Raw genomic sequence first — 14,995 nt, 5'->3', positions numbered from 1 at the left:
ATGCCATGGATTTAATGGTTTCTCTGGAGGAATAGGAAGGCAGCCAGAGATGTGTAACAGGATACAAGATAAAGAGTTATCTATCCATCCACTATGTAGCTGTCACATAGCATAGGGAATACTGAGTGAGTAGGAATCAATATTCCTTTCGCAGGCCCGGAGGAAACCCTCCTTTTCTGCCAGCGTAGTCAGTGTAATGTAATGCAGACAATGTAATGCAATGAAGATACTCCTCCTCTTTCAACATAGATCTCTATTAACTTTCAGGCAAAGTAACTGATATTCCCAACATACAACAATCAGCAAGGCATGGGTACCAAACAGTTAAAATGTATGTTAATGGCTGTTCTATTATTGGACCTTTCTTAAGAGGAAACAGTGAGATGTTTCAGTATTTAGAATTATTCCACAGAAATGTAAATTGATACATTATAAACGGAACTGATGGGATAAGTGAATTTATCATAAATTTGCTTAAAATGGTCAGGAAACAAACACAAATGTCCAGAAAGCCAGTCTTCTCTAAGGGTATTTTTGACTCTCTTAGTGATGTTTGGTATTGGCATCTACCAGTGAGAGTCTTGGCGAACTGATCTGGTGTTTCTGTTGAATTTTTCTCTATGGTATTTTTTTCCCAGCAAAAGCCTAAACCAAATATCATCCTAATGAGGCTGTCTTCAACCTTTAACTGGTGGTCCAGAAGTAACCTGTATACCACCCTGAACATTATTATAACTTTATCACTTTTATATAGTTAAGGTCTTTAGTACTGCCTTTTCTAGCACTTAAATCACTGAAAAAAAGGTTCCTCTATCTTGAAGAGGGCATAGAAGTTCAACTTTCTTCTTTTAAAATAACAAAGACTTCATATACATTTCTACACTCATTTTCCGATAGCACAGGGAGCTTGTTTATTTGTTTCAGGGCTACATAGTCCTGCTTTTTATCTTTTCCTGTATGCTCAGAATAAAATCACATTAAGATTAGAGGCATGCCTTAATGATCTCATTCTGAGTAATATCCCAGGATGTTTAGCAAAGTGTTGGCAGTTCCACAGCCTCCCATATATTCAGTAACTTTAAATTACTCTGCAGGCCTTCCTGGCCTGCTGGTTTGGGAAGGACACCTGCAGGGTTATTCCTTTTTATAAACCCTTTAAGGCACATTTTAGGAGTTTAGAGTGAGATTTCAATGAGATGATTATGAATGGGGCGTTAGGTCTCAGAAGTGGAGCTGGGTATAACTTCTCATTTTGGTTCCATGAAAGTTTTATGAAATTGATTATTTGGATTTTTGAAAATAACTCAATCCTGGGCATGCAGAATTAAGCAACAGAGTGATGATTATTTTTTGCTCAGGGTTCAGAGAGATGATGCCGTTTAGGTGCATAAATGAAAAACCTCCCACTATAACGTGCAGCAAATACCACAAGGGTGATGGTGAGTGTTTGAAAAACATCTGGGAAGATATTTCTAATTAAAAGATACAATTCAGTCATAGATCAGAGCTACCTTTTATGTTCGCAGTCTCTTTTAATAGTTCTGAAATCCAAATGTAAGAAAAAAATTTGAAGAATCAGAAATATACCTTAATTGTAAGGAAAACAGATGGCCTTGATCTTTTCAGTTTGGGCAGATTTAAGGTATGATTGAGAACAGGTGTAAAAATCAGGCATGACTTCTTTTGGATCTGAGTACTTGGCATCTCAGCATGTGTTTTCTTCGTGCCCTAGTCACCCCTTCCTGTGTGCGCCCTGAGGACCAGCTATTTCAGTTTCTGTCCTTGCATTGCTATATTCAGATTATACCTCAGTGCGACTTGGTTTCCCTTCCAAGACTTAAGTCGCCGTTTGGTAGGTTCTTGAAACTAAGAGACAGGAGGGCAAAAATAAAATCAGTGCTTCCTAGACAATCTTCCCCCACATTCTCTCAAAGATTTTACCAGATTAGTTTTGTTTCGGGACTAACTGGAATTGAGAAATACTTTATTTCGCTTATGGGCTACAGTTTTAAATACCCGTCTTCAGTGGCTTAATAGAGAAATGATGATTGCAAGAGCATCCTTATTTCCCTAGATGATTTGGCTCTCATACCTCACCACTTACTTAAGTGACTGGAGAAATAAAGAGCTAAGATATGCTCCCCTGACATTTTTTTTATCTTTAAAGTCCTGCATGGATTTATTAGTTGTACAATTATAAATTTGGGGAGTTTCCTTTCCATTTTCTTACGGTTATATTAAAAAACGTTGAAAGAATAGACTTTTCAGTGATAGATGTTTTAATCAAAGTTGTACGAGAGCCATGATGGTATATTTATGCACTGTGGTCAAGTGCAGTTGAAAAATGAACAGACGTTCAAAGATTAATTATGCTAGGTGTTTGCTGTATTCTGATCATTACAATTGAAAAAATTATTCTAATTCTAATCATTAATCCCTCATGTCTTATTGCTTTATCAGTCTTTCTCCTGTGAACCATATATGGAAGGAGCTCATTCTTTGCTTACTTACATTATTCTTTGCTATTCAGCTAACCAAAGAATTGCTATTCAATTATAATGCTTAGTCAACATAAGAATTTTGATGATAAAAGATATAGATATAAAACAATGTATAATTACGATGTAAGATATAGACAAAAATTAGAAACAGGATCAAGGAGAAAAATTATAGTTGTGTTACAGGTATGTTTACAGGTGATTCTCCCCTTGGTTTAATTTTCTCTAGTATTATCATTGTAATATTTTAAGAAAAGTCAAATTAAAATTCTGTTATTCTACATGTGAATCACTATACATTTATTTACATATCACATCTTTTAAGTGTGGAAAATTATTTATAGTCTGTACTATGAGCTTTCCTTCATCATTTGTATAATATCACTAAAAAAAGTATTGCAGGAGGAAATACCATGGTAGTGCAGAAGTTAGAATTCTCATGACAGGGTAATGTAGTACCTCCTGACTTTGATTTAAAGAAATGACACTAAACTTAGAACATGTGTTTAGGACCAAATTTAACATATCTTACTATCTCACATACATTGGGAAGTCATTCCTCAAACTACAGAATCAATGTTTTAAATTCTCCATCATTGTAAAATCAGTATCTATATCAACTTAATCATTTTGCAATGGATAATGCAATCATTTGCATAGATGCAGCCTCAGAACAGAAACCCCCACTGGAATTTTATTCCTTATAGTTCTTAGAAGATCATTTCAGTTAACAATGCTAGGTTTGCAAGGGCAAAAAACTGACACTTGACAACAGGCCATCTTCTTCCAGAGATTCTCCTTGACTCTGGCTGAGTGAGTCGAGGCCAGAAGAGACTTCCTTCTCCTACTGAACACTGTCATGGCCCCACCTCTCTTCTGGCCCAATCCACTTACAATACAGCTCATGACTAAGCAGGGTGCATGTGAACTTGTGGCCACGGCCTTTTTTAGAGTGAGGGCAAAAGAAGAAGGAGGGTTCTTTCCCCAGTACTTCATGGAAACTTAGCCATCATAAGTAGAGCTTTACCATATTAATGCAGGCTATGTATGGGCTCACAGAATTATTTCATTTGGGGAAAGAGGCAGATTACCTTCGAAATGTATATGATCCCATCCTATTTTCCTCAAAAATAGGGTTAAAAGGCGTTACTTTAATTAATTTCATTTTTCTTGCTACTTCATGACTCCCAATGTTACATGTCTTGTAATTTGCAGACATCCCCTTGCCCAGAACACTTGCAGAGTTTACCATTTATTTTAGTACCTAAGAAAATTAAAAGCAGATGCTACAAGTGCACTTACCTGAAAAACATGAAAATCGCCAGGGAAATCGCCAAGACGAAAATCGACATAGAATGACCCACAATAGCCAAGTAGTACAGAATGAACGCGTTCTGGAACAACAACAAGCAAATAGTTACAAAAACAAATAGATGAATAAATGATTACAGAAGATGGAAAACAGTTTCTATTTTTAAATAGTATAAATCAATGACTGTTTTCCTCCTTTAAAAAAAACTACTAAAATAACAAATATTTAGAGAATTAAATTATATCAAATTATAAATTAGATTAACAGATTAACTATTATAAGAATATCAGTTAAGAATATGCATGACATGCTGGGAAGAATATAAGACTGAATTCATCAGAGCTGTTCTTTACTCAGAGTATTATCATTAAGTCTTTATGTGACCCCCCCTAGGTCACTTACTTCACTTTTCTAGACAACAGTAATCCTCCCCTGTAAAATCATTTGGTTGGGTTAGAGGATTTTTAAAGCAATTATATGCTGCTTGTAAGGAACATCATTTAATACAGGGGTATAGAAATACTGGATGTGAAAAGACGAGTAAGATGGACCAGGTAAACATCAACCAAGAAAACTGGTTCAGATGTTGACTCAGGAGGATACAGCAATTCTAAATTTCTATGCACCTAATAATGTAAATTCAAACTACACAGAGCATAAAGCAAAAACTGACAGCCCCTAGTAATCAAGAGAATGAACACAGGGATGACAAAGCAAACTACTGAAGATTTGAACAACATGATCAATAAATTTTACTAATTTACATATAATAAACATTGCACACAGCATCTGCAGAATACCCAATATTTTCAAATGCACAAGAAATATTTATCCAAATTGACATACACTAGTCAGTAAAGCAAATCTCAACATATTTCAAATAATTAAAATCTTAAACAGCATCTTCACTGACCATAATAGTCTAGAAATAATTCATAAAAAGATAACTTAAGAAACATCCTCATATTGCTGAAAACTAAACACTATATTTCTAAATGACCATTGGATCAAAGAAGAACTCACAATGACATACTAAAACTTTTTGGGTACAGATGAAGCTGTACATAGAAGTTCAAAGACTAAAATGCACATACGAGAAAAGAAGATTGAAAAATCAATGACCTAAATTTTCATCTGAAGAAAATTAAAGAATGTAAAAGAAAGGAAATAGAAATTATAAAGAGAATTTGAATACATGTTGAGTGGATCAAAGACAAAGCTGAGTCCATTCTGATTTGTTACTACTTCTGTCTTACTGGCTGTTAAATATTCTTCATATTATCTCTGCTTTGAAACATTTAAGCCAATGGGGCTGGGAGGGGAGCAGATACTCTTTTCTTCAGAGGCATCAGAAATGTGAAAAGATCACTTCCACTATAATCTAAACAGCCACACCTGTATCAATGAGCCGATGAGAAGCCCCATTCTAAGGGTTCCTTCAAGGGCTGACTGTAAAACTGTCATAGACATTTCAGGACAGAGAGTGGGGCTGGAGGCTTGTGGAGAAATTTGTAGTTTTGGGACTTTTCCAGAAGAGAGATGTTAAGGGAGTTCCTGAAAATGCTGCCTAATGTCTGGCATCAGGGAGAATCACATTGCCTGCTCCATGGACACTGTCGCCCTTGCCATAAACGGCCTGATTCCACAGGCTCATGGAACTCTGAGTGCCAACCAAGAAGTAAAACATCGTTTTCCCTGATGCAACGTCATAGAGTCCTCAGAATTTATAGGTCATTATCTGATTTCCTTCTATAAAATAGATTGGCTTCTTGGTAGCAGGCGTTTTAAAATTATGCATATGTTTCCATGTATAAGTAATGGCATTTTCACCCAACACGGAAATTTGAACTAGAACCTACCTGCAGCTTCTCAGGGGTGAAAGCGTTGCACATGGAGTAGTTGGACCAGGTTATGTTGCTCTCAGGGTCTTTGTACCAAATCCCGTCCTTACCACAGTATTTTGTAACTCTTTCTGTTAATGAAACAGAATAAAACCTCAAAATCGCAAGAAGGAAAAACCGTAATTTAAAGCCTAAAAGCCATTCCACAGCCATTCCACAGCTCACAATTCCAAAGGTATCAGGGCTGAGAATCATTGTCCTAAACCGTATGTCGGCCACCTTGGCTGTGTCCCATTACTGCTGATCATTTGACTCTAAGGGCAGGACTTAGGACAAAGATTTGCTTTTTATACTCTAGCATATTCCTTCAGACTATCAGCTTCTTTTGACTTTGAATGCTATTATTCACTGTTTCATTACCAACCTGTCTTTTACCAAGCACTTTGTCTAAAATGAAGTCTCTTGTCATTATCAAGATACAGCTTTGGGTCAGTGGTAAAATACTAAAGAATTTAAGTTTATTGAATATAGGTAGTTTTAAGATTTGCCTTTCTTTTGAAGTGGATTTGTCTCCCAGCTGAGAGGGCTCTATCTAAAAATCAGGCTGAAAAGATGGATCTATGCCTGGAAATCCCTGTTTTGCTGACCAAAACCTTGCCTTTTAGTCGATAATGACAGCCACTTTGGCGAGAGCCCATTGCTGCTTTGGACCTGGCCTTGTAGCCTCAGTCGCAGAATAGCTCTTTGTGCCAATCAAGTTAAGCTCTAATGTAGTTGTCAGATCCAGGTTAATGAAGCATCATTTGTTGGGAAGAGTCAATAAAGACCTGGAGAATTACCAACAAATAGCATTTAGTTAGAGTTTACAGGAAGGTAGTACTGAGCAGGGCATAGCACTAAGCCCTTTCTCTCTTCACATCCCAACTTTTCCATCAGAATGAGAATTCCTAGAAGCAGCTGGCCTGAGCTGGTTTTAAAAGTGCCCCACTGTCATCCCACTTCCATTATCTCTGTCTCACTGGAGTGGAGCTTTGTATCTCCATGAAAAGCCTTTCCCACACACCGTCTCAGGGAAAGACTAATTTCTCTGCTCTGATCAGGATTCCAGAAATGTTCTTGCCTCAATTTTATTGTATGACTGCCGTTTTCTATCTTAACGGATGTCCTCACTTTCAGTCTGTGGGAAATAACGTCTTGTCACTCACAGACCATAAGTGAGGGTAACCAGGTGGACTGGTTGACCCTGAGCTGTGGTAGAAAGTCCGACCAAACAAGTCTTGGAAAAATCTGAGTCAAGGTTGATTTTTCTGTCATCTCTTAAGCAGGAAACACTGACTTCCTCTCTTCAAAATGCTATTTCCAGTCCAGATCAGCTAATTCAAAGATCCTCCCTTGTCAGGACCCTGGCATTCTCTTCTCCTAACTGTATGTTCTAACTCTCTCCTCTGGAACCACTCCCTCGGAGACACTGATGGAAGGAGGAGTGGAGGGACTGCTGTGTTCTGTTGCCCATATCTCATTAGAAGAGATAGGGAGCTTGAGGCAGAATGACCTGCGTGCTGGGCACTCTGTCCCCGCACCAGTCAACCAGGGGCTCTGGTTTCAGCATTTAGAGCCACCCGAACACTTGCAGGCTCGGGCTTACTGTGCTCTCGGGAACAAACCTCACCCGTTAACAGGGACTTACACGGTGTGTCTGCAGCGGGACCCACTTCACTTCAGGCTCTCCTTTAAAACTAAGATTCATACTCCCTTTTAAGTTTCTTAATCCCGGAGTCATTTCAATGGGACAGATTCTCTATCTAGTTGCCTAGAACAGAACTTTTCTGGCCCTGATACCCACGGTTCCTGGAGCTGACCAGCTGCTACCTTTTGTTCCCCTGGGACCCACCTTCCTCCACAGGCTGCATCAGTCTCATCCCACCCCGGGCTCTGCCTCTCACGGGCATAGCGACTGAGTGCACTGGCTGGGCTTCCCTGGGACCAGCCACTTTCTCATCTGAACTTCTACTGCTTACTACATTTTCACATCGGCTGCACGATTTAGTCGGAACGTTTAAAAATCCTGATGCCCAGGCTGCACTCCAAAAGAGTTAAATCCAAATGTCTAGGGTGGTACCAGGGATGAGGATTTTTTTTTTTAAAGCTCCCCAGCTTCTCAGACAAGTTGAGAATCACTTATGCACTACTAGCAGCTACCTAATCCCACTCCCCAACCCCATGGGGCTCGTCTCTGGATTGAGGCTGTGACACAACCTCGTGCATGCTTCTCCTCATACGTTCCTCTGCATTGCTCCTGACCACTCACCACTGAGCGTCTTAGATTCCGGGCCTCCAAACTATTTGGACAGCTGACAATACTAAGATGTGTGACTTCAGTCTCCAGTTTCTCATTCCACGTGGCACCTGGTACTCCTGCCTAAGCACCCCAGCCCAACTCCTAACCACATGTGTGGCTAGACTGAGGGTCGACGGAACAACATGTCCTGCCTTGACAGTTCTGAAAGTACTTCAATCTGCCTAAGTTTGTACAGTGATCTAGAAATACGATTTCTCCAATGTTTTTCCAAAACTGTTGCACTTAGAGTTAGGTAAGAGCTTAGGAGACTTGGCTTCACTTGTGGTTTTATGTCAAATATTGTGTCAGTATAAAATGAGATAACATATACAAAAATGATATTCAATGCAAAGTATCCCTGTTACTTTTATAACTAAAGGGAATTTGGTATCATTAACTAACATACATTTGCTGGCTGTTCATGTTGTGTAGGACAGAGCTGGGTTGGTATGATCCATTTTATTAGTATTAGTCTCATTTACTGAGCATATTTTAATAAGCTAACGTTAGAACAGAAAGTAAATGTCTAGAGTTAGCACCTTCTGCTTTGTTTTCCCTGCGCATGACAGTTGTATATAATTTTCAAGGTTACATAAAATTTTCACTGTACCTGTTCTATCAGACCAGTACACACAAACTCTGGATCAAGCATTTAAACTTTCCTTAAAATGTAGCTGTTCTATCAGACCAGTACACACAAACTCTGGATCAAGCATTTAAACTTTCCTTAAAATGTAACAGTAAATATTTAAACTATATAAAATTTGGATTTAAAATTAATAGAATTTATGACCAAGGTGCATGAACTGGTCAGTAATGTGACTTAAACAAAAGGACAGCTTGCAATCCTTGTACAACTGGGTAATAGTTCATTTATGGAAATACTTCAGAGCATGCTGAACTATGCAGAGCATTACTTGGTAGGTATATTTTATATCTGATTTTCTTTTCAGAACTAGAAAAACTCTGAAAGCTTCTTCATAGCAAAATATAAAATAAAATAATAATAAATACCTGCTGAATCAAAGTCCGGGAAATAATCTGGGCAGTACTGATGGGCGAGAATTCCAGCCGGTGTGTCATCCCAGCAGGTCCATCCATCCCAGGTACGGTTGCAAAAGGGGCCTGGCCATTTAGAAATTATATTGCAGTTGTCAAAAATGATAGACTCCTCAGCAGGATTTAACAGCACATAGACAGTTATTCTGAGGCTCTCCCGTTGGATTTGGAAATACTAAAACAACAGTAGCATCAGCAGAGCAAAATAAAGGTATTAACTTTTCCAACTACTAAGGGAATTTTTTGTAGGATATTCTGCAGTTATTCCTCAAAAGCCATAATTTGTCATCTGTACAGAATCTTTCCTCCGAAATCTTCCCTTTAAAATATCTCCAGAAATGCTACCGAAGAACTCATGTGAAAGTATATGCAATATCACCCCTGGATAAAAGGCTTTGGGCCATACGTATCCTACTAACCATGAACCTTCAAAGGGTCGCCTTGGGTAGTTCTACTGTTAATCGAGGGGGTGATACAGTTGTTCACCATTCCTACTGGAGATGCATTTGCAACTAGTTAAGACTATTTTTACATGCAACCCATTATTACTTTAGAATCACACTTTGTTACTAGCTAAAATAATGCTCAGTTTGATCACTTTTATGTATTCATCAACACTGGTTCCAAGTGGTTTCTCACTGCTTTCAAAAATTAAATCTACCCTAAAACATGAACATTTAACTCTGTAAAGATATTCAAAAGAATGAGCCTCAGGCTTTGAAGGCAGTTCTCTAAAAAAAATTTTTTTTAAAATAATGATCATAACACAAAACTTCAACCTCCCCAGATGACTAAGACCAAAGTGCAGGAGACTACACACACTTGCTTTCTCAAAGTATCAGTTTTGTGTTTCTATTGTTTTATCTGCTTCAGAGAAATGGTTTCTTCTTGGGGCAGAGTTGCATCTCTTGCCTTTTTGGGCTCTAAAAAAAAACATTGAAACTACTGTAGACAGAAGAATGACATGTATCTATCAATTAACTCATTTTTACATTTAAAGGAAAATGCTAAAAATAGGAACTACAAATTAAAGCTTTAACTGCTTGATGGCAAACCATATGTAATAATAGAGTATAATCAACCAATTTCCCCCCCTGCCAAGCAGTGTTGTCTTAACATGTGGGAGGGCACACAAAATCTCACTGGGTCTTTTCAAATGTTTTAGGGGACAGAGGCAGAGGATTCAGATGGATGTAGCAACGCTTGGCCATCGCATCCTTCCTTTTGTTTTCCTCTGGGCCCAATGTAGCTAATAGAATATGCTTGGCCCTGGGAATATTTGGGCAGCCACAGAGAGCATTCTAGAGAAGGTGACAGATAAACAGTGTCTGCCTAGGAGGTATCTGTTTCCACTTCCTCTGGGAACTGAGGGTAGAAAAGGAGAAGGAATAGCACAAGTCGCCAACCAATTGACAGTTAAGGGAAGATACAACCTAATTAACCCAAACAAGACAGAGTGTGGACAGGTTTCACCTCAGGCTAACTCTCTCCCCCCCATTTTCCAGCTCTCTCCCTGTCATTCACCAGTTCCTCTCCCTCATGTAGTCCTGCATTGCTCCTGCTTGCCAGGGGTGAATAGTGAGTTACCATAGTAATTTTGTCCTAAGTGCAGCCGTGAGCCAAAAAGCAGCTGGATGAACTGGAGCCCAGACACTTGGCGTGTCTGCTGCATGAAACACACACGCATACCACGGTGTGGAAGCCACTGTTAAGACTATTGGCATATTAAAATTAGTCAACATACATTTACCTAGGGAAGAAAATAAGCCTTTACTGATGTTTGAAACACATTCACATACAGTCTTCTTTTTACCTTGTCCTTGGTAAGGGGGTAACCTTCTCATTCGGTCATAGCATCTGTGCTCCGCCTCCAACAGCCTCTGTTTCCCCAAAATGTAGAGAAATGGCTCCGGCTCTGTTGTCGGATGGTGGGTGTCATTTGAAGTGGCAGGCAGAGTTTCAGTCGGTAGCTGTATTAGAGAGGAAAACCAGTTACTTACGGAGAATGGAGATGGGTGAACACATAAATAAACCAAACAATCAAAAACTATGAAAACATTTATTTTTCCTTCTGTAAGCAACAATTATGCATGGTCTCCATGCGGAATATTTTTGCTTTATAACTAAAAAGTGTATTTATATTTCATTTGTAACTTCTATCTTCAGATTTCATATCTGTATTCATTTATTCACTCTTGGAAATGTATAGCACTCACACAGACTCATGCACATCTTTAAAAGATTGTTTTAATTTTATTATCACTGTAAAGTTCAGAAGCGAACAAAGTAAATAACCTGATTTCCAAACAAAGACTAACACTAAAGTCAACTTTGCTTTCTTTGGAACTCCTAAGAATCATGAAAAAGTAGGTACCTTGGTGCAATAAATAAACTTTTTTAGTTAGATTTTCAGCTGATTTTTGCTTGTGCTTAGATTGCACACACTGCCAAAAATTTATCCCATTTATTCCACAGGACAAACAAAAATCTGTTCTTCTGAGATATTCTCCTTTGGATAATGGGCCTTAGTTTCTTTAAATTGGTTTCATCAGCAGATGACTTATACAAGGTAATTCATTTTCACTGCTGAAAATCAGCGTAAATCTTTTCTATTTCTCTGAGCGCTTTTGCATTTTCAGTGCAGGCTGGTGGTAGTTTTGCCCGTGACTATTAATCCTCACTAGCATCATAGGCCCTGTTTATCAAAGTTGGTGTGTATCTGACAAGATGAATGTCTGACAAATTGTCCTAAGTTGTGTTTAGATAGATTTCCATTTCTTTTGTGGCTCTGATGTTTTTAGTGGTGCTTGAATCTGTGATTTTTTTGGTTTTATATCCCTGTTCTGCTTACTGAATTTTTTGGAGAAGGCTTGCAAGCTTCAGCCTGCATTGACTTTTCTTTCTCTGAAGTTAGAAATATTCTATCACATCTTTTGAAACACACTTTTATTAGACCTTAGTCTGTTCTAATTATTCTAAGATTAAAGTTTTCCCAATGTAGTGATGGCAGAAATAGTGTTATGTACCTTCTCTATTCTCCACAGTCTAAAATAAACATCCTTATTAAGTTGACCTGTATACCCTAGGTTATTCATGGTAGAGCCTCACTGTTTTCCAGTGTATCTCATGTGTAGACAGAGCATCCTGTATTATGAGACAGCCTATTTCTAAAGGCTAAATTGTACAACACATTAAACAATAAAAATTCACAGTAAAGAGAGCATGGAGCAAGAACAGTCAGGAGTAACTACAGATACAAGGCAGAATTTGAACTAGACCTTTAGTATATGTAGTGTCTGCACAGGGAGAAAGGAGAGGAAAGGCTTTCTGGATGGAGGGAAAAGAGTGCAGGTAAGCCCAGAGGAAGGAAACGGCATGTGTGAAACACTAATGAAACCATTCTGCCTGGAGGGGAGCATATTTGAGGGTAAGAAATGAAATCATGGAAAATCAGATAATACAGAGCCCTGAGAAAACAAAGTGTCTGGGACATGAAAGGCTCCATATATTTTAGCTAATATTTTTTAAAATAATGACATGATGATAAAGATATTTTGCAGTTTGATCAGTGAAGGTTGTGAAAGGAGAGTATTGGTAAAATTCACGTGGTAGGTATCAGATGTCCACAGATTCGAGTTGGACTTGATGACTTTATGATGGAACAAGAAAGAGCAACTTTCAGCACTTTCTCAGATAATGAAAGCATGCAGGTCTATTTGAGTATAAGGAATGGAGAACAATAAGAGTTAAATAGCCCGGTTTGACTGTAAAGAAAATGATTGTGCCCCCAAGAAAGAGAAGGAGTTGGGAAAGGAAAACCTTACTAGGAGAAGAAGGTAAGTTGTCTTTTGGACTGGATTTGGAGGTGCCAGTAAGTCATCTGAGTAGAACTCACTTGCAAACAGAAGAGGGTGAGTACTAACTTAAAACATTACTGTCTTAATGCTAGATGGACATTTATTGTGGATATAGTTGACACTATTCTTTAAGTATTAGGATTATTTCTAATTTTAATTTGTGACAGAAGAAAAATTAATGAACTGACAATGATGATGAAAGGCATACAAATCTTTTACCAATGTAGCTGAACACCATTTTGTCACATGACTCCTTTCCCACTGGTTTTAAGATCCATCGTGCAGCAATAGTCATTAAACTTGATGAGCTAAGCTTTACTGTAGATGCTGAGGATATGGTGCCGAATAAAACAAGCACCACCATGCCCTCATGGAACTTACAGCCCAGCAAGAAAGACCAACACTAGAAATATTTCCTGACACCAGAAATTATGAAAGGTAAAGAATTATCAGTCATTAAATGCTCAGATATTCCATCAGGAATTGAGAGCTGGTCTGGGAGTAAGAAAAAGTATTTTGAAGAGATTTCATGTAAAGCCTTCTTTTTTGGATTTTATTAGCCTACATTTGTATGAATGTGTGTGTGTTTGAACAATCTGACCAAAGATCACGTAACCATAATCTTTAATTTATTGTCCTCAAAATATAAAATGATTGGTCCAGCTTATTCATCTATTTTACATTCTTTGTGGCTCTATTCTTATAATCTTTAGTTGATATGAAAATCATTTGATATATTACTTATCTCTGGTAATTTTCTCACCATCTTTAAATCAAATTAGAAGATGTAGTATGATGTCACATATAAATCTTTTCTGTCACTTATTAGATATTTTAGACACTAGGGACTATTTTTAAGTTTGACATTCTTTCCAGAAGTAACATTCTAAATTCTATCTTTAAATGGACTGAACAACCAGTTAGAAAACATTCCTGTGTTAGTCAGAACCTCATGGAAGCCATGGGGAGGCAGCATGTGCAAGAATAGCAAGTGGGAAACCCTATATCTGTGTTTTCAATGACAACATCTGGCATAACGCAGTTTTAACACCAGTAACAGTGGAGATACGACCATCTGAAAAAGTAGGTGTAGTTCCTGTAGATGACAGCAGCATTGATCTTATCATTCTTGCAATGTTGAAACAAACTCCAGTGAACTTTTAGAATCTGGTTCAGCAGAGATTGTTTCAACACTGAGGGAATGAAAAAAGTAGAAGCACTGTCCTTAGATGAGCCATAATAAACTGAGTCCACTCCTGGTCTGGTTCATATTTGAGCACTGATGATGGAATTTTTCCAGTGGTGGCCGAATGTTTCAGTGACTTTCTTCTGAAAATACACATTGAGGCATTCTGTTATCTGTATACATAACATATGTAGATATAGACATAGATATAGATACATAGCTACTACATCAATGTAATAGCTACGGAATTACTGCTGCTTCAGAATAACACGTATGCAAATTTCATCAAGTTCATTCAACATATTAAACTTTTTGCTGATGATTTCATACAAATAAAAATTGCTAGTGAGGTGGTATAATTTTCAGCAATAAAGAAGTAAAATAGAAGCAGCAGTGATTAGAAAAAACCACCAAGCAATGTGAAAAACTAGAATAGTCCACTTATCATTAAGTGATATGTTTATATTGTATGTTTGTTGGATGTAAATAAATATGTAATTTTATGCTTACATGAAGATAGAAATGAGATATTATGGGCATGTTGTTTTTCTGAATAAAGACTGGAATTCAAAGTTTTACATACAAGCCATCTTGCATGATTCCTCCAAAACAAAGACAAAAACCAACCTCTTAATTGTTGTCCTATGTAGCAGTTTAGCCGCCGTATATGTGATGTCACTCCTAAAGGCTCAAGTAGATGACGCCACACATACGACCACCAAGCTGCCACCAACAGCTGTAGTCCGCAGCCGAAACACCGCTGTCCTTTCACTTAATACTTTGAGTGCCTCCCACATGCCAGGCACTGTTCTAGGTTCTGAAGATTCAGCAGTGAACAAACTGGCAAGGTCCCTGCCCTCATGGAGCTTACATTCTAGGTTTCATCCACACTACTCATGGGTTT

The 14,995-nt window shown here is 38.0% G+C and overlaps 1 protein-coding gene across 1 annotated transcript in view; it reads right to left on the bottom strand.

Annotated features, from left to right (window-relative positions):
• The window catches only part of CALCR (calcitonin receptor), a 39,925-nt gene extending 26,178 nt beyond the window's left edge, over positions 1-13,747 (bottom strand). Inside the window, exons 1-5 of the mRNA XM_072964988.1 lie at positions 13,669-13,747; positions 10,862-11,018; positions 9,004-9,114; positions 5,670-5,782; positions 3,801-3,892 (exon numbers count right to left, since the gene is read on the bottom strand). Coding sequence (XP_072821089.1) covers positions 3,801-3,892; positions 5,670-5,782; positions 9,004-9,114; positions 10,862-11,018; positions 13,669-13,671 — 476 coding nt within the window. The 5' untranslated portion in view covers positions 13,672-13,747. The remainder of the gene's footprint in view (positions 1-3,800; positions 3,893-5,669; positions 5,783-9,003; positions 9,115-10,861; positions 11,019-13,668) is intronic.
• Between the last annotated feature and the right edge of the window lie 1,248 nt (positions 13,748-14,995).

This window comes from Vicugna pacos, chromosome 7 (assembly GCF_048564905.1).
Source record: "Vicugna pacos chromosome 7, VicPac4, whole genome shotgun sequence".
NCBI lineage: Eukaryota > Metazoa > Chordata > Mammalia > Artiodactyla > Camelidae > Vicugna > Vicugna pacos.
The sequence above is the reverse complement of the archived record's forward strand: the minus strand, read 5'-3'. Positions and strand labels throughout refer to the sequence as shown.